General features: G+C 42.9%; 2 protein-coding genes across 2 annotated transcripts; both read left to right on the top strand.

Moving 5' to 3' along the window:
- The first annotated feature begins 1,349 nt into the window (after nucleotides 1-1,349).
- On the top strand, nucleotides 1,350-7,301 carry ppp1cc (protein phosphatase 1, catalytic subunit, gamma isozyme). The gene is made up of 7 exons (XM_039803272.1): nucleotides 1,350-1,806; nucleotides 2,246-2,377; nucleotides 2,553-2,783; nucleotides 3,436-3,540; nucleotides 4,224-4,447; nucleotides 5,210-5,344; nucleotides 6,630-7,301. The coding sequence occupies exons 1-7, from the start codon at nucleotides 1,752-1,754 to the stop codon at nucleotides 6,717-6,719; spliced, it is 972 nt and encodes a 323-aa protein (XP_039659206.1). The 5' UTR covers nucleotides 1,350-1,751; the 3' UTR covers nucleotides 6,720-7,301.
- Nucleotides 7,302-7,667: 366 nt separating this feature from the next.
- Nucleotides 7,668-17,377, top strand: pptc7a (protein phosphatase targeting COQ7 a). The gene is made up of 6 exons (XM_039803273.1): nucleotides 7,668-8,275; nucleotides 9,675-9,854; nucleotides 12,906-13,104; nucleotides 15,261-15,384; nucleotides 15,483-15,612; nucleotides 15,804-17,377. The coding sequence occupies exons 1-6, from the start codon at nucleotides 8,074-8,076 to the stop codon at nucleotides 15,860-15,862; spliced, it is 894 nt and encodes a 297-aa protein (XP_039659207.1). The 5' UTR covers nucleotides 7,668-8,073; the 3' UTR covers nucleotides 15,863-17,377.
- Nucleotides 17,378-18,587: the final 1,210 nt, after the last annotated feature.

The following is an 18,587-nucleotide window of genomic DNA, read 5'->3' as shown; positions in this document are numbered from 1 at the left end:
CATATTTGCTGAAACTGACCCTATGTTCTACATAGAACTACATGAAGCAGGTAATAAAAAAAAAAAATCTGGCTCCTCTGGCACCACCTTTGGGGGGGGGGAAGGGGGGGGGTCTAACTGCGTGTCAATCACTGCTCATACACACACTTTCATTCTCCCCTGTGGGGGGAGGGGCTTAGGAGACTGTTTGGGCTTTGGCAGAAAGGGGGGAGGGACTGAGAAGTTGTCGATGTTAAAATGTTTTGGCTAAGTCCTGGATCTTCACAATCCTACCTACAGCTACTTTAAAGTTAAAAAGTGCGACTTAATTTAATATTTTATTAAATTAAAAATGTGTTACATTTGATAAGGGAAATGTATTTTATTTGTTTGCCAGATTCCATACGTGCTTGCCTACCCTACATGACATTAAAGTTTCACAGCAGTACTCCCCTATGAAAACTGAAAGCAGCATAACATGCAGGAACTGTATGAATTTGTTCCCTGGTAATATAGGCTATCATATCACAACTGCCAAAACACTTGAGAGCTCTACTTCCTTTCCTTTCTTGTGTTTTCCATCATCTGCATCTAACAGAATGTCAAAATGCTTAAGGGTTGTTTTTTATTTTAACAGAATCGGTATGTGCATGCTGCTGAAATTAATATACCAATAATTACTGCATCATTTTACCCAAACTTGCTGGATACTTCTGGACAGCTATGTTTTTTACTAACACATCTAGGCTTAATCATTATTTAGGAATTACCAATTATTGAGCTACTGTATAATTACCCTGTAATAAGCTCTCTCTTTTAATAGTACCAACCAAAATTTCAGAATCATATGATTTGCATTTTAATTTGACATACTGTGTAAATAAAATACTGCTCAACTGAACAGCATTCAACTAACCTTAACTAAACCTAGATTGACTTCAAATGCTTAACAATGCATTTGAGAGAATTACTGCACCTAACATGTAAAGTAGTGAAAATGTAAAGCTCGTTTTTCTCCAATAGGCTAACTATACATAATAATAGGCTACTAATGTAATTAGGGTGCTTTAAAATAGTGCTGTCCTAGTATTATTCTGATCATTCTTAATCAGGGCCATGGCTTAACTACTGTAGAAATACCATAGCAAACCCTTGATAATAAAATATTTGATTTATAATTCATGAGAGGGAATTTCTGTCTGTGGTTCGTGAAGACTGATGCTCATAATATCTAGGCTACTTAATAATCAAGTTGACGTGCTGCTATTTTTCTTGTATTTTTACACTCTCAAAATCAGCTTTATCTAAATGGGTTAAAGAGTTCTTCTCCATCCAGGACAGTAGGGGGCAGCGGCAGAGCAGCGGCAGAGCAGCCTCCTTGAAGCAGCTGGCTAGCTGTACAAGGTGCGGCAGAGAGAAAAACAGAGACGGGACACCATCGCTAGCTAACAGCTAGCTAGTGCGGTTGACGTTTATTTTATTTTTTTAGTCTCTGTTTCTTAGCAAAAAGGCTAACATTTGATGTAGAAATTGTCTAAACTGCGATATCTAAGTAGCTTATTAGATTGCCAAAAGTGTCGACGACCAGCTGAACAGAAGCAGGGTCACACCATCAACATATTTAGCTAGCTAGCTACCGTCAGCCCGGAAAATCAACGAAGCTAACGTTAGGGAGCTAATGCCAGGTTAGCTTAGCGGGCTAGCTTTCACGAGTGTGTTAACGCCAAGACCTTAGATTTGACTGAATCGATTTTATCAACGCCAACGCTGCAATGGCCGATGTTGACAAGCTCAACATAGACAGTATCATCCAACGTCTTTTAGAAGGTAAGGCAATGTTGAAGTACTGCATATAAATTACTTTGGTTATCTGCATGTTGATATGACCACCGCTAGACTAGATAGCTAACGTTAACGTTACCCGTCTAGTTTTAGCGTGGCTTTTCAACATCTTGTAAAATAACTAGCTAACGTTAATTAGTCATTTTTAATGCTCACCTTTTTCACCTAATGTCTTTCTGGGTTGAGAATGTTATTGTACCTGAAGGGCACGGTCCGGGTACTTGGTCCCATACACATTGTATTTCTCTCGTACACAAACACCAACATTGCGCATTTCGGCGCGGTATATAGCTAACGTTATATTAACCTTTTGTCCCACACAGCCTCATCATAGAGATACGGTACCAGGCATTACCAAACTCTGCTGGAATTGTTGCAACTGTTGTTTTTAAGCTTAGCTTTGTTTATGTTTTCTTGTTGTCAGTCAGAGGGGCAAAGCCTGGCAAGAATGTCCAGCTGCAGGAGAATGAGATTCGTGGATTATGCCTGAAGTCCAGGGAGATCTTTCTCAGTCAACCCATTCTTCTGGAACTGGAGGCCCCTCTCAAGATTTGTGGTAAGTAAGATTTGTATGTCTATTAGAAAATAAACTATATTTGTATAGTGTTATGAAGAGCATTTTTTTCTTTCTTTCTTCCAACAAGGGGACAATGCCACATTACGATTCAACACGATTGCATGCAATTCACTTTGGTGCTGTAAGTGCATTGATTTACCTTTTTGTCCTGCAGGTGATATCCACGGGCAATACTATGACCTGCTGAGGCTGTTTGAGTATGGGGGATTCCCTCCAGAAAGCAACTATCTGTTTCTGGGGGACTATGTGGACAGGGGGAAGCAGTCTTTGGAAACCATCTGCCTTCTGCTGGCCTACAAAATCAAATACCCAGAGAACTTCTTCCTGCTGAGGGGAAACCATGAGTGTGCTTCAATCAACAGAATATATGGTTTCTATGATGAGTGTGAGTATTGTGCCTCTGTGGCCAGTAAAATTATTCCTAAAAGTTATTATTTTTTTTCCCCCCCCAAGCATTTTATATCAGTTTTATTGTATATTTTAGTAGTGACGGTTTGAGTTAATTCCTGGTTTTAAGTCTGTGTTTTGTCCCTATACTGTTTGACTTAAGTGCACTTTGTCACACAAAAATGTTGGCTTTTATTAGGGCTGCATGGGGCGCAATATTTGTTAAAGGCAAAATATGTGTCAAACCATTCTGAATTAAGTATTGTGGTGCTACAGAGACGTACCAGCCTACACATAAAATCCTACAGACTAAAGAAAAAAAACTGTTTATGGGTACAGATCCTCGCAAAAATCACACCATAATCACTTTTTCAATTTTAATATTTTTCAATGAAAATGAGAATAATCATACAAAAATGATCATTGCCTTCAAAATCGTGAATCATATCACCATTGCAATATCAGTCCAAAGAAAAATCGCAATTTGATATTTTCCTCATATTGTGCAGCCCTACTTTTTTTTTTTTTGTCTTTACACAGAGACTATACAGACGATGTCTTTGATGTGCAGCAGCAGAAGTGCCCTTATTGCTAAAAAAATAATGCTGAATTGAAATCTTTTATTTTCTTCTTTTTCCTGAAATGTTTAGGTAAAAGAAGGTACAACATCAAACTCTGGAAGACCTTCACAGATTGTTTTAACTGCCTCCCTATTGCCGCCATCGTTGATGAGAAGATCTTTTGCTGCCACGGAGGTGTGTTTTTTATTTTTTTTATGTCAGCCACTTCAATTTGTCCTTAACCCTTGTGTTGTCTTTGGGTCAAATTTGACCCATTTTCTAAATGTCTATAACAAAATAAGGGGTTCTTTTTAAATATTTAATTTTAATTAACCAAAAATAACATGCAAAAGATCGGATCTCTAATTGCATTGAATTTGGGGTGTTTTGTTACATTTTTTTAGCATTTGAAAAAGAAATTGAAACGTTTCGTAACAGTATCCCAACTGAACATTGACATATACCAGTCTGTGATTATCCTTCCTTTTAATATTAGTCTAAATAGTTCATAATTTCTGCTTTTTTTAACTCCAGGATTAGGTATAATTTCCTATAAATGAGGTTTATTGACCATGAATTCCAAAAATAAGTGTTAAACTAGTAATAAGTTGGTGTAAGTGGTGTTTATACATGGTAGTGAAAAGAAATGTAAAATAGCAACAAAAAAGCGCCGAAAACATTGAAAAAAAGGGTCACAAAGGTCAGAAAAGGTGTGTATTTTTTCGTTTTGGCCCGGGAGGACGACAAGTGCATGGTCCAATGGAAGACCACACAAGGGTTAAGTAATGCTGTCTTTGCAGTTTGTGACGTAAGTGTGTAATAGGTATCGACCTCAGTATCAGTGTGTTTATTTGTACTTTTACTGCTGTTCCGTTTAGGACTCTCGCCTGACCTTCAGTCCATGGAGCAGATCAGACGCATCATGCGCCCCACTGATGTGCCCGACCAAGGTCTGCTGTGCGATTTGCTCTGGTCTGATCCAGACAAGGATGTTTTGGGCTGGGGGGAGAACGACCGGGGTGTATCATTTACCTTTGGCTCAGAGGTGGTGGCCAAGTTCCTGCACAAGCACGATCTGGATCTGATCTGTCGTGCCCATCAGGTAATCACAATGCCTTCTCTCATTAGAACATACTTTATTGTCTACTTTCTATTTTTGTGCATGCAAACAGGCAGAAACGTGTCTTTGCGTGTTTGCATTTGCAAAGAGTACTGTTGCAAAGGGCTCGTTAAAAGTTTTAAAGACATATCACACCCAGCAGGACACATTAAGACACATTTACATAAAAACTCAATACACAATAGAAGCTACATTAAAAGGAGCACCAGGTACTTGATGGTGAGGACAGAATCTAGGTTAAATAAATAGATGTAAAGATTATAAACCGAAATGTGACACGGCTGTAGATTTTTATTTTATTTTTTACCATGCTGAATGCGCTTGACACAAGGACTGCAGTACAACACGTACTGGGCAGAGAACTGGGACAGTACTGCGCTTTGTGCGCTGGACAGTTTGTTCTCAACCTTTTTTGGGTTGTGACCCCTCAAAGATAAAGACCCCTGATCCCTGGTTGCATATGTCTAGTGGTTGTCACCATTTTTTTTTTAAAGATTATTTTATGTGCGCCTGCTCTACCAACTGAGCTAACCCGGCCACGGTTGTCACCAGTTTGACAGAATTGCCCCCCCCCCCCCTTGTTTTATTTGAAAACAATTAAAAGACCTGAAGAAGTAGGGCCAAAAGGAATGTCTGAAAAGTACACTGCACAGGACTAGATCATACACTCTTCATGACAAAACATTGATTCGAGGAGTGGTTTTCTAAGTGTCTTTTCTTCTATTATCATCGCCTCACTTGCAGGTTGTTGAGGATGGCTATGAATTCTTCGCAAAGAGGCAGCTTGTCACTTTGTTCTCAGCGCCCAACTATTGTGGAGAGTTTGACAATGCTGGTGCCATGATGAGTGTGGATGAGACCCTCATGTGCTCTTTCCAGGTAAGGTGCATACTATGCAGTTTCCTTTTTTATCAAACGGCTACCCCTAGAGTCGCTGTGGACTACTTGTATTTGATGTTACCAAAGCCGGTCTACGGAAAGCCATTCCACTCCCTATTCAGCCCCATTGTACCGGATTTTGGTTGCAGTTCCACCAGAGTTCCACTGGGGGTGATCACGGTCCAGTGCAAAATGAATGGGACTCTATGGAGCTAGACGGCTAAATGTGTCTCTTTCGCCTGATTGTCGTTGAGAAACCTCAGATTGTTTGTAGTTTTTGCAAGTTCAACATGGGTTATAGGTCGAAAGTTGAATGAACGAGTACTTATGACCTTTTGATTTCTTACAGGGTGAGTCGTTGTAGCCCATAACACGCTAGCATTCTGCTAATGAATGCTGATTGGTCAGTGAAGGAGTGATTATGATCGGAGATCCCGCTTGACGGCATCCGAAGCAGAGCCTGAATATCAGAGTGAATATTTCGGTGTGGTCTTTAAAACATCAGCAAACCTCTTTCTAGCACGTGTATTAACAGGGAGAGCTGAACCTGTTAGCTGTTGTCGATGCCTCGAGAGAACAAAGGAAGTGACTCAGAGCTTGCCGTAAAGCAGTGTCTCTGGCCGCATGTGTGTATGACGTCATTGACATTTTAAAAGGCTTTTTAGAACAAAAAAAGTGACTTTAAAAAAATCTAACACACAACAGTGTGTATTTTTTTTAGCCTCCCCTTTCGAATGCAACATTTAAATTACTAGATAAAAAATTATATCCTGAGAAAAGTGGATTTTGAGGGGTATAGCTCCATAGAGCCACATTCATTCTGCACTGGCCTGTGAGCGCCCCCTATATGGAACTCTGGTGGAACTGCAACCAGTTCAGAAGCCGGAAGTAACGAGGGAGTGGAACTTCTTCCTATATTAGAAATTCTTTGACGGTACCGTCGTAAATACCACTCACGCAGAGCCGCGTGTTTTTTTTTTTAATTGTTAGTTAATGCACAAGTGTGTGCATTAACTAACAATTGAACAACAGCACATATGCGACTACAGGTAGAACATTTATTTTAAAAAAGTAACCTATCAATCTTTTTTCTATTTAATTTATTATTTTGTTGATTTTAATGAATTGAAAATGTAAATAATCATGAAAAAACAGCCTTCACAAATGGCCAAAAATGGGTTTTTTTGAGAATTGAATATTGTGCTGGATGAACATTGGTTCCCCTGCAAAAGGAAAGGCGTCTTTATTAGGCGTGTTTGACCGCAATGTATCTTCCTTTTTGTAGATTTTGAAACCAGCCGAGAAGAAGAAGCCCAACGGCAGCCGTCCCGTGACTCCCCCCCGCAACATGGTCACCAAGCAAGCCAAGAAATGAGTGGGGGGGACACAATTGCTGGAGTCTCATTCCTCTGTTCTGCTTTTCGTTTTTCTGCATTTGAAGGATTGGTTGTCCTTCATGCTGCCAATACTGAAAAGATGTTCACTCCTACCCGATGAAAGCAAACTATTTTGTTGTTTTGTTCACAGGGGTAAATCGATATGTCACCATGAAAACCTCAGGTGTTTTGCACTCCATTTTGCAGCTAGTCTTTGCCACATATGACTGTTCAATCAGGAAAAATTTAATAATACGGCTACTTATGCACAGGAATGCCTTTGTTTGAAGCTGTGCACAATTTTTCGAATTCCTTTCATGTCTTATTCATTTGTCTTCTTCTCACGGTAATGTCGGCAATGGGTATTAATGGATATAAAAACCAATGGGGGGAAAAGTCACAAAAACCTGTTTACTTATGTACAATTTTATTTACAGTTTATTTACAGTTGTGTCATTGGATATTGACTTGCACTGCATCATCACATTTTTAAACAGGTCTTGTGCTAAACTAAATGAATTAATAAACACTCTTGTAATGTCTAAATCTTTCTAATAAACTTTGAGTGTATTTTAGGGCGATATTGGTGTCTGAATGTCATTTGTTCCTCAAACTTTTTAGCTTTTAAAAATCACAATACAAACTGAAATACAATTGTAAATTTCTATGGTTGGGCTCCCATCAGGCAACACCCACAAGGGGGAGACAGAATATAGTGCAAAATCCAATTCGGCAGGTGAGGTGTGAAATATTACATGTATACAAAGCGCATACAGCGTCTGTATGAAAACAAACGTAATATTTAAAAAATAAAAATCTTTTCATATAGCCGCCATTTTAAGTTCATTTGTCCACGTCTAGTTGTATTGGTTGTATTACTTAAGATAAAGGCTGACTGAAGTTGTATTTCCTTATTAGGAAACGTAGATTGCGTAACGATGTCTGACGTCAGAGCAGTCACAAGACTTTGCTAGCAGAGCGCAGTGTGTGAGGCCACGGGGCAACCGGTTCACACTTTGTGTTATATATCGCTAGTAGTCTCAAAGACAGGACTGACACCATGGCCGCGGAGAACCAGCACTTACGGGTCTTTTGGAGTAGAAGAGGCGACTTTTTTCGGTGATTTTTTTTCTTTCTTTTCTTCCCAGATATCACGGCGCAAGAACAAAGCTCCTCGAGTCTGTACTTACATCATTGCGTATGCGTGCGTGGCGGCTGTTGTCGGCGGCGGCGGCAGTGTCTGGCTAGCTCAGCCTCACATTCACATTAGCAAGTCAACATTGGACATCGCCGCTAAGCTAGCAGGGTTGCTAGCTTGGCCGGTTTGTTTTGGTAGGAGCTGGTGTGTAGGTGATGTTGTCCGTCCTGTCGTACGGTAGACTTGTGGCCAGAGCTGTCATCGGCGGACTTTCTCAGACAGACGGCCGCGACTACAGCCTGGTGACGGCGAGCTGTGGCTTCGGCAAGGACTTTCGCAAAGGCATACTGAAGAAAGGGATGTGCTATGGGGACGACGCGTGCTTCATCGCCCGACACAGATCCGCTGATGTTTTGGGTGAGTACCGTGCTTTGTTTGCTAAAGAAGCATTAACCAAACAATGCGACATCACCTTGTGTAACATTGGCTATGACGTGAATGGGAGGTCAGAGGTCACTCACTTTATCAGAAGGCTGAAATACCTTATTCGAAGGTTGGGGTTGCACGTGCGATGCAAAATAATAATATAGTTACAGTTCAAAAGGCTCATGGAAGTGCCCACTGAGTGAACAGAGTGGGTGCTTTCACGTACCCGCTGCTAATTTCACTTGGAGTATTTGTTTGCATTTTGTTCTGGATTTACCTGCGACACACTGCTGCATTTTCTCTGAGCCAAGTAGGCTTCAACCTGCATCTCTATCGTGTGGAGAATTCATTCCTTACACCGTCACTGTCTTAGGTACACAAAAACAATCCAGGCTTTAAAATCTCTATTTAGGGGGGATTAAAATGGCTTTTCAGCACAGAGACCTTGAATCGCATATAAACAACCTGGTATTTTAACACATCTGCAGGACCTTGCAGCTCTGCTGCATGTCTGTGTGCTGATGCATACTTGTGCCTTTCAAGACACACAAGTAACCATAGAAAAAATCAGGACCAAGCATTTCCACCGAGCCAGGTTTATTGTTTGGAAGGTTTGATTAGTTGCAAAGTCCTGTGCTTGCTTTGAGCGGGCCTGTTTCTCTGTTCTGTTCTCTGGCACAGGCTGAGGAGACGCAGAGGGCCATCCTTGTATGGGCAGTCCTGGGAGTAACGAGGCTAAAGTTTCCTTTCTGGGAAAATCTTTGACCTGACCAAATGCTCCTATGGGAACAAGTGCTTTTATTAACCCACAAAACAGATCATTTCTATATTAAGATTTTTTTTTTTTTTTATGCATTTGGGGAATCACAAATTTTCTGTTCTGAAGCCGAGAGACAAAATATATGTACATAACATCTAGCTATGTTTAGATTTTTCCCAAAGAACTTCTGTAGATGATCAGATAAACCCACCGTATAATGTAATCAGGAATGACTGAAACAGTGACCGTCAAAGATGAACTTCTTACTGTTCTGTGACATTTCCTTGATTTCTTGAACACGTCTTTTTCTTCTTCTGTACTGGATGTCCTTTTTGCATCTTGGTGAAAGTGGCCATTGTTTTTCTTTATTGTGCAGCTGCATGGCATTGTTCTTGTTTTCTCGCAAGATCCTCACTTGTGGAGCAAGTCTGAGCAATGTCAAGAATGAGGATTATGTTTCTGAGCTTGTTTGCACTTGAGCTGTTTATTTAAAAAAAAAAAAAAAAAAGTTCAAAAAGCAGTATTAGGCACAGTACCTAATACATACAGTATATTAGTGATAGAAGGGGGAGTTGTTGGACTGTTAAGGTGAAAATTATGAATTCCAATCATTTTTTTTACCGTTTTTAGGTGTAGCAGATGGAGTAGGTGGCTGGCGAGACTATGGCGTAGACCCATCGCAGTTTTCAGGCACACTGATGAAGACGTGCGAGAGGCTGGTGAAGGAAGGACGCTTCGTCCCCAGCAACCCAGTGGGAGTCCTCACCAGCAGCTACTACGAGCTGCTGCAGAACAAAGTGCCCCTGCTGGGTGAGTAAAGCTGCCGGAAACGCAGGATCCCAGTGTTCATAATACACATTAAAGTCGACGGGACCCTATCAATGCGTTCTCCTGTAGAATACCTTCTGTGCTTATGTGAATGAATATTCCTGTTCATAACCAGTGCCTGGGGAAAAGCAACAATATGCTCAGGCCATGTCCACCATCTGTGGTACCAGGACGTCTGGATATTTTGCTTTATTTTTTGTTTAAAATCTGTGGAGAATTCTGTGTCTGCAGATTCCGCGTGGCCGTGGTCATTCGGGACGGGGACAGAATTCAATACTTTTTTAGGCACCGACCGAATTGCCTCTAAAGTATTGAGTAAGGAAAAAAAAAATGCCTCGTCATTCAATACCCAACTTCAATACCTAAGGAGTAAATCTCATCAGCGTCAGTGAGCACGCAGCATGCTTCTACCAAGATCTAGTAATGATTGTGATTGGCTGTCTTAACGATAAGGCCCTGACACACCAACCCGATAGTCTGGCGAGGTCGGTGACTCGAGTCTGTTCGGTGCGTTCCGTGGCGTCGTCAGTCGGAGGAGCCGTCGGCCTTCATTTTGGCCGACCTGACTTGCTGGGTCGGAGGGCGGGCAGTCGGACTCGATGACCAATCTGATTGGTGGAGTGCTAGCCCTTGACTAGTGAATCAGTGTACTTATGTTAGCGTGACGAACAACCTCTCAAAATTTGACGAAGATCTTTTAAACTGACCTTTGTCGATCTGAAATGAAGATAGATTCAGCAACTGCATGGCCTGTTTCTCGCTTTACATGTTTTCAGAAACACGTTACGGTGAACTATCTTCGTAAAATATGAGATTGTATTCTGAATGTGCCGCCATTATGCTTGCTTGTAAAATCCGGGAGCAGCCAGACCCATGTGAAGATAGAAAATAAATATTTGTGTGTGCTGTAAAGTGGTTAGAAGAAATGAAATCGTTATCGGCTGGCCTAACTCAAAGAAAATCGGAATCGGCCTAGAAAGTTGTAATCGGTGCATGTCTAATACCCAGCCCTACTGGTCATCGCCCTGTTCTTTCCTCTACAGTTGTTGTGATGATCCTATCTTAGTTTAATGAGAACAAAAAGCCTGCCAAGGTCTCCTCCTTTTCCGACCTGTTTTGTATTAAACGTGTTATCGCGGGACTGCGGACCGTGATGCTCCCTAGGTTTCCTGCTCCGCGCCTCTAACCTTGTTCCAAACCTCACTAAACTAATTAAGATCCATGCCATGCACTCCGCCGGACAGTAAAGTTGTGGAGGGCACACTGTGCGTGCCAAGGAAACGGTACGTTTTCCATGTGGTTTGGATCGGAGCGCACTGTCGAGGGTTAGGTTTGTTTCTTCCGCCCGTTCACTTTAAGTGGTGGCTGGATGGAAGATTTTTTCATCGTGAGTCAGAACCGCCAGATCGCATTAAGAAGGCCTGGGAAAGGCTCTTGTCCTGACTTGCTCCATGCAGGACACTTTCAGACTCCCTTTCCTCCTTCACGCTGCTTCCCAACAACAAAGCATGCGCCAACGTATAACACCAGTGACTGCATGTTTTGGGAACAGATCTCTGTCTGTGCCAGTGCCAGTACTTTTCCATCCCATTTCATTTTTTTTTTTTTTTTTTATCACATGTGCAGCAGGGGAAACAACACTGTATTGTGCTGTTCCTTCACGGCAGAGGGAATGTTCTTTAGGCCGGCTGTGTGTGTGTGTGTGTGTGTGTGTGTGTGTGTGTATAATTGTGCTGCTGGCGCGAAGAAAGGGAATGAGTCACAGTGCGTGAGGGGTTTTCAAGGTTGATCCCAGAGAGCATATTTTTGGTGGGCCGGATGAGTCAGCAGCAGGGTGTGGCTGCCCGCTCCACCAGCTCACGCTTCCCCTTCGCCGTCTCCCACACGGTGGAACGCCAAAACATTCTTCAAACCACTACGCTGGTTGTGGTACGTCAAGTTTGTGTATTCAGGCTGACGTCATCAGTCGGTCTCCCGAAACACACTCCAGATGGCTATCGTTCCATAAATGGGAGAGGAATCTTCCAAGCTATGTAGCTGTAGAAAGACCGGAGGAAAAGACTGTTTTTTTTTTTTTTTTTCATCCAGGCATTAAGAAAAGTATGTATTCAAATAGAACCCCTAAATGGCAAATTTCTTGACCTGATTGTAGCCTGCATGAGGACATTGCTGATCTCGTTTTAGAACAACACAAAATGTGCCAAAATAATATAAATATCAATTCTTGCAGTACTTTTTTTAGTTGGGTCATGAATATTCAATAATATTGTTACATTATAACATGACAATAGTTGTTACCTTTGCTGCGCTCCATTTACATCGCGGAACGTGGAATGACGTCACACCAGAGTTGACCGCGTTTGGGTTAACAAGTTGAAAAAACGATTTATAGTGGCCGGTTAGCTCGGTCGCAGAGCGGGCGCACCTGTGTGGAGGTTTGTTCCTCGGCGCAGGGGGTCCAGGGTTCAGGTCCGACCTGTGACGGTTTCTTGCATGTCGTCCACCCCCCCCCCCCCTCTCTTCTCTTTAATATCTCAGCTTTCCTGTCCATTGAAGACGGAAATGCCCACAAATAATCTTTAAAAAAGGTTAGCTATCGTTAGCTATACCGGTTGTTAACAACACATTATGCGGTACTGTCCACAGATGGACGATGGGACAGTACCGTGTGTACGACTGATGTAACGAGACACAAATTGGACAAACGTGCTATAATAAACCGAATATTCAAACCGCTTTCACTGCCGTTGATGCTCGGGCCAGCCATGTTGGATTGGGATGTCGTGGGTTGGTGGGGTTCTCCTTAAATTGTCCGGTTGGGAATCTGACTTCACAGGGCGTTTCTTCCCGTTTTAAATTTCGGACTTCCCTGTTCACCTGGAACGCACCACGAGACCCAGCTGATGATGCAGACCATATTTGCATTTCAGTTTTTTGTATATTTTCAAACCCTTGCCTAAAGTTTGCATTCAAAACTGAAAGGAAATGTCTGTGTGTGTCTGTGTGTGTCTGTGTGTCTGTGTACGTTTTCAGGCAGCAGCACGGCCTGCATTGTGATTTTGGACCGGCAGAGTCACCGGCTGCACACAGCCAACCTGGGAGACTCGGGCTTCCTGTTGGTCCGGGGAGGGGAGGTGGTCCACCGCTCGGACGAGCAGCAGCACTACTTCAACACGCCCTTCCAGCTGTCCATCGCCCCCCCGGGGGCCGAAGGAGCCGTCCTCAGTGACAGGTGAGGCACCCAACAAGGCAGTGCATCGTACACCTACTGCCAAAAAAACCCATCTGAACTGGTGTGTTTAGGGGACAGTACGTACAAAAGCAAATGGAACAGTTGATAGAGAGGAGGCGATGTGTTCCGTACAGCAGATGTAATAAAGCCACACAGATCACATGCAGATATAACAAAGGCGCACCGCGGAACATTGGGTCGCGCTTGTGTCCCTCGCTTGCCGCAGCGTTTTGTGAACGCAGTGGGGCTGCGACAGCGTGTCAGGGGGGCCATGTGCCGCCGCGTCTCGCTGCTGCTGCGTGCCAAGCAGTAGCACAGCAGACGTCAGAGTGCAGGGCGAGCGCTGGACGTTTGCCAAGCTCTCCCTCTTGCCCCGGTCAAAGTCTGCGTGTGGGCTGATGCCAAACCCAAGAGGCCCGCAGCCAGTCCTGCAGCAGCCTCGGCCACCTTCTCACTCTGTCCGCCTTGAACCAAGGCAGATTATTCTGAGCCTCTTAAACGCATTTCTGAGGGAAGATGAACCTGAACTGCGTGTCACCAGTGGTACAGAATTTTTACAAAGACCTTAATTCAGTCTCCTCTAACCCATCGTCCCTTTCAGTTGACGGGGATTTAATGTGGTTCCTGAAGTTACTTTCATTTTGTGTGTGCCTTTTTAGTCATTCAGTTGAGAGATTTTTACATTGAGTGCAGTGGCAGATTAAGCTTCCAATCCTAGATCGCTTACATAGCAACCGATTTTAAAAAGAGTGCAAGGGTCAGAACCTGAAGTGCACTAACAACTTTCCTTTAGATACAAGAAAAGGTTCCTTGAAAGCAAAATATCTGGAGCGTGTTGAGGTGGTAAGGGAGACGGCGAATATCGGTATACTTGTGTATATATACTGCCGAATATGGATTCCTATGGTATGTGCGTTACTTAACCCTCCTTTATTTGCCACACAAGCGAATGAATGAAATTTAGCTTTCATTGCAATTATAAATAAAGATAAGCTATCCTTGGTGGCATTTGAGAAATGGTTTTGGCTCATCATGGATGTGTTTTTAAAACAACAGATGCCAATTACATTTCAATGACCGCTGCTCACCCAGTGCTTCTCATACTTTCATATCTAACTGTCGGTGCCCATAATGCGTATGTAATAGTGTCTTTCTATGGACTCTACCTAGCTGCTGTACTTTTTTATTTTTATTTTTCCATGTGAACTATATTTTCAGAGCAGTCAAAGTCACAGGACAGACTGTCCCTGAGAGCTTTGGCTCAATGTTTCATGATGCAGTTTGTAATAAATAACATTCATAACTGACTCGGGGAGGGGAGGGGAGGGGGGGCAGCAGGGTTAATGGCATTTTCCAAGAAGTTTAACTTGACACTGACCGTCTAAGCAGCTGCCTTTATGTATTTGTAGCACCCACCATCATAATTGAAGCATGTTTTTTTTTTTTTTTTTTTTTCCAACAAAAAAAACCGTGAGGATTCCTTGAATTTGTCCTGATTCTGTACATGTGATTTAAGTTTATGTAACCAAGATGAAATATCAGCAACAATTGGGAGTCTAGCTTTCTAAGTTGTCAGTGGATATCCCCCCCACCCCCCCGGGTAGAGTAATGTGTCGTAATCGGAGAGAGGAGAAGCTGGGTTAGAGGTTCAGATTAGTTATCAGGTCAGACGGGACAGATTTCCTGCAAAAGGGAGAAAGAATGAGCTTAAAGGAATACGCCACCGTTTTTTGAAATGGGGCTTATCACGGTCTCCCCTGGCTGTACATAGGTGGGTAATTAAGTTGTTTTTTTGTCTTTTGTTGGCTCACTTTTACTCATAACATGCTAACCGGCAACATAGGATTCCATTCACTACGCTAAGCTAACTAGCGGCGGCGCTGCCGGTGTTGCACCAGACTAAAACGGTGCATGCACAAAAAATGCGTTGGCCCACCTATCTACAGCTAGGGGGAGACCGTGATAAGCCCTATTTCAGCAAACGGTGGCGTATCCCTTTAAATGGCCACAACTTTGCCGATGCCAGTGTCAAGTCTGTATTTCACTTTACACCATTGAGACGAAACCCCGTTCCAATTAAATCCCGAATCCCTGAAATGACCGACCTCATTGCGTGCAGTGTCCTGTGCCTGACTTGACCGCGTCTGTGCCCGCAGCCCCGACGCAGCAGACAGCTCTTCGTTCGACGTCCAGCTGGGGGACATCATCCTCACCGCCACCGACGGGCTCTTCGACAACATGCCTGACTACATGATCCTGCAAGAGCTGAAGAAACTCAAGGTGAGTCACGCTGAGGCCCAAACAGGTTCGCCCAGCCTATGTCCTATTGAATGCAAACTTCATGCCTGCTTTTGTTTGTTTGTTTTTTCACTCCATAGAACACAAACTATGAGAGCATCCAGCAGACCGCCCGCAGCATCGCAGAGCAGGCCCACGTACTGGCGTATGACCCCAACTACATGTCGCCTTTTGCACAGTTTGCTTGTGACAACGGACTGAATGTAAGAGGTAAGTGTCTCGGTTCTACTTGGACCGAATGGAATCTGATGCATATGTCCCTTTTTTTTTTTTTTTTGCTTTCGAAGCTTTATTAAATAGGTGGATGTTGGTACACGACACGGCTATTTTCTAGGTTGAAATATTAAAAAACATTTTAGCTTAGCAACATCCTAACAGGATATTGTTTGTTTTCTGCCCAGGAGGAAAGCCAGATGACATCACAGTGCTGCTGTCTATAGTTGCCGAATACACCGACTAGAGTCTGTGTGGACGGGGGCATCTGCCTCCTCAGGTGATGGACTGCTTTGATTCCTGCTGGTCAGGATGAAGGACTGATGTCAGATGCTTTACCCGCACGTGTCGACTCTATTCTGCCTCATCCCCCAGCTGACCATCAATCCCTTCTGCCCCCCCCCCCCAAAAAAAAACAACTCCTACATGCCCAATTCTCTGTGATTGCTTACAACAGAGAGTGGTAGAATAAAGGGGACTAGAGGCCTGATGAATCCTCTTGGCCGGGCTGCATTGTTGGCATCTCTGCAGCGTTCCAGTGCTCTCTCTGGATAATCCCATTGCCAGGGATAAGCAGTCATCGTGTACGTCGGAGCTGAGGATCGTGGCTGGCGAGGATCAGTCGTCTTTCTCTGTCGGGTGGTTTGGGCAGGGAGGAAGTTGAGATTCAAAAGACCGAGGCAGACGTAGCCAGACGGTACGGGTTGTAGGCTTTTTCAAGCGGCCCCATGCTGGGCAGCTGGAAGGGAAAGATGCAGTCCATCAGTAGTGCTAAGAAGGGAACTGCACAGGAGATGGCGGCACGAGGGCTCAATAAATGGGCTGCTTTGTGCGAGCAAATGATACAGTGGTAGTTAGAAAACCTCAGTCAAAGGGCCCGGAACCTCGTATGTGGGTGCAGGGAGCATATGTTTGAGGACCGGTGTGCTGTTCTGGGATGTTAGGGTTATGTTCAATATTTGCAAAAAAAAATTAGCGTATGTGACATTTATACATCTGTGGTTAGTGTCTTGGCAGGGTGATCCAATAAGATTTGATGAAGAGCAGCAGCTGCCTTTTCCATGCCAGTGTATTTCAAGTCTCGCACACATTTTTGTTGCCTAATGGCGGTTACGATGAGGATTTTATAGTTCAAAAGCCTCGCCAGATATAGGTTGTGTCAAACTCCCTTTAATCTCACAGCTGCTGCTGCAGAAGTCTCGATTGTGATTTACATGCGATGTGTCTATGGATATGTGTATGTGTGATTAATGCACTTGTGTGCTTGTCAGTGAGACTATTGATAGGTGTAATTTAGTTTGTATGAAATGGACGTGAAGGCTACAAACTTCTCCATTTCCACGGGGCTGCATCGGCGTCGCAGCCTCAAAACGCACAAAGCTTAAGAAGCATATCTGAAAAAGCTCAACACAGAGGAAGTTGGTCAGGTGACCAAATGTATTTTTGTAACTTTGTTCAGTGGTATTGTTGAATTCTTTAGACTGATCACCACATCAGAGTAGCTTTAGAAACTTAATCAGCATTTCCATATCTTTCTCTCTCTCTCTCTCTCTCCCTCCCTCTCTCCCCCTCCTGCTTCAGACCTCCAAGGGCACATTTTTAAGTCGGGTCACTGCTGATTTCATGTGAAAAATTGTCATGTTTCCATTACATCATTACAGATTTGCACTCTGCATCTACCACCTCTTTCACCCACAGTTGAAAATATTTCTTAGTAAAAAAAAAAAATATCCATATTTTGTGTAATGTTCTAATGATGTGCCTTGTATCAGGTGCTTGATCCTGGCAAACGTCCATAATTCCTTAAACCCCTGACTATGTGCCAGGTGCTGAGCACAAAGCTGGAAACTGTTAGGTAGGCAAAAAGAGTCAAAACAGCTTTCCCATCATGCCCTGCTGTCTTAACACTAGATATTTTTACCTACAGTATGTAAACCTTTCATCTCCTGAAATCTGCTTCTCTGCACACAGTCAGGAGCTTAGGAATAGTGATAAAGCCATCGCAACGCTTAGAAACTCCTCCCTGTGGATCTTCAGATCACTGTTTACAATCGGCACTATCTAACGGACTGTATTCCTACTTAAGCTGACAAGTTCCCACTGGAAGACTGCAGTGTCAGGTGTCTTTTTTATTTTATTTTTTTTAATGGGCATGGAAGAGCAGTAAATGGTCAAAATGGGAGTTTTAAAGTGTTCTAGCACTGAGGACAATCTAAGCAGCCTTAACAATATTACAAAGCAATTCTCCCGGTCAGATGGAACTGCCACTGTTAGCTTTGTGGTTCCTGCTTCCTGACTCATACCTGCCCTGTCACCTCTCATATTCCTCTTCCAAACCCTTTGTTACAACCAGAGCATGCGTCTGTATATATTTTGGGTGTACAGTTTAATGAAGCTCTAAGCTCGGTTTATAAAAAAAAAAAAAAAAAAAAAAAATGTTTTCAAATCTGTACAATATTTAAATAAAGAGTATAGTATTTATTATTCTTGTGTATTAGATGGCTGTGATATGAGCACAAACCGGCAGTTGGTGTAAGATCAGAACACTATTTGGCATGTTTTAGTATTGAGCAATACATTGCAGAGGCGTTAACTCTTATGCCGGATGCCTCCAGGGCTGTATTTTTACATCGACAAATTATCACTCAGCTCTGCATTCAGTGCGTTTACCCCACTCAACTCAGGCTCCGGTCTAGAAAAAGATATTGCTTCAGAACGCTTTGTACGATTTCTGTGTGTACTCCCACATTCCTCAGGCATACATACACCGGTGTGGTATATCCAGGTTTAAGTCATGTTTTCAAAGACGACAGCAAAAAGTATACATTTTCACACAATATAGTTACCTAAATAAATTAATTGATGTATTATTTGATAAATAATCATTATAAATACATTCTCTTGAATTTCCAACTGAACATTGTGGGGAAACTTTACACTTTGAAAATAATTTAAACAAGCTATAACCTTGA

This window comes from Perca fluviatilis, chromosome 6, assembly GCF_010015445.1.
Source record: "Perca fluviatilis chromosome 6, GENO_Pfluv_1.0, whole genome shotgun sequence".
Lineage (NCBI taxonomy): Eukaryota > Metazoa > Chordata > Actinopteri > Perciformes > Percidae > Perca > Perca fluviatilis.
Note: the sequence above shows the minus strand (reverse complement) of the source record. Positions and strands in the feature narration are given on the sequence as shown.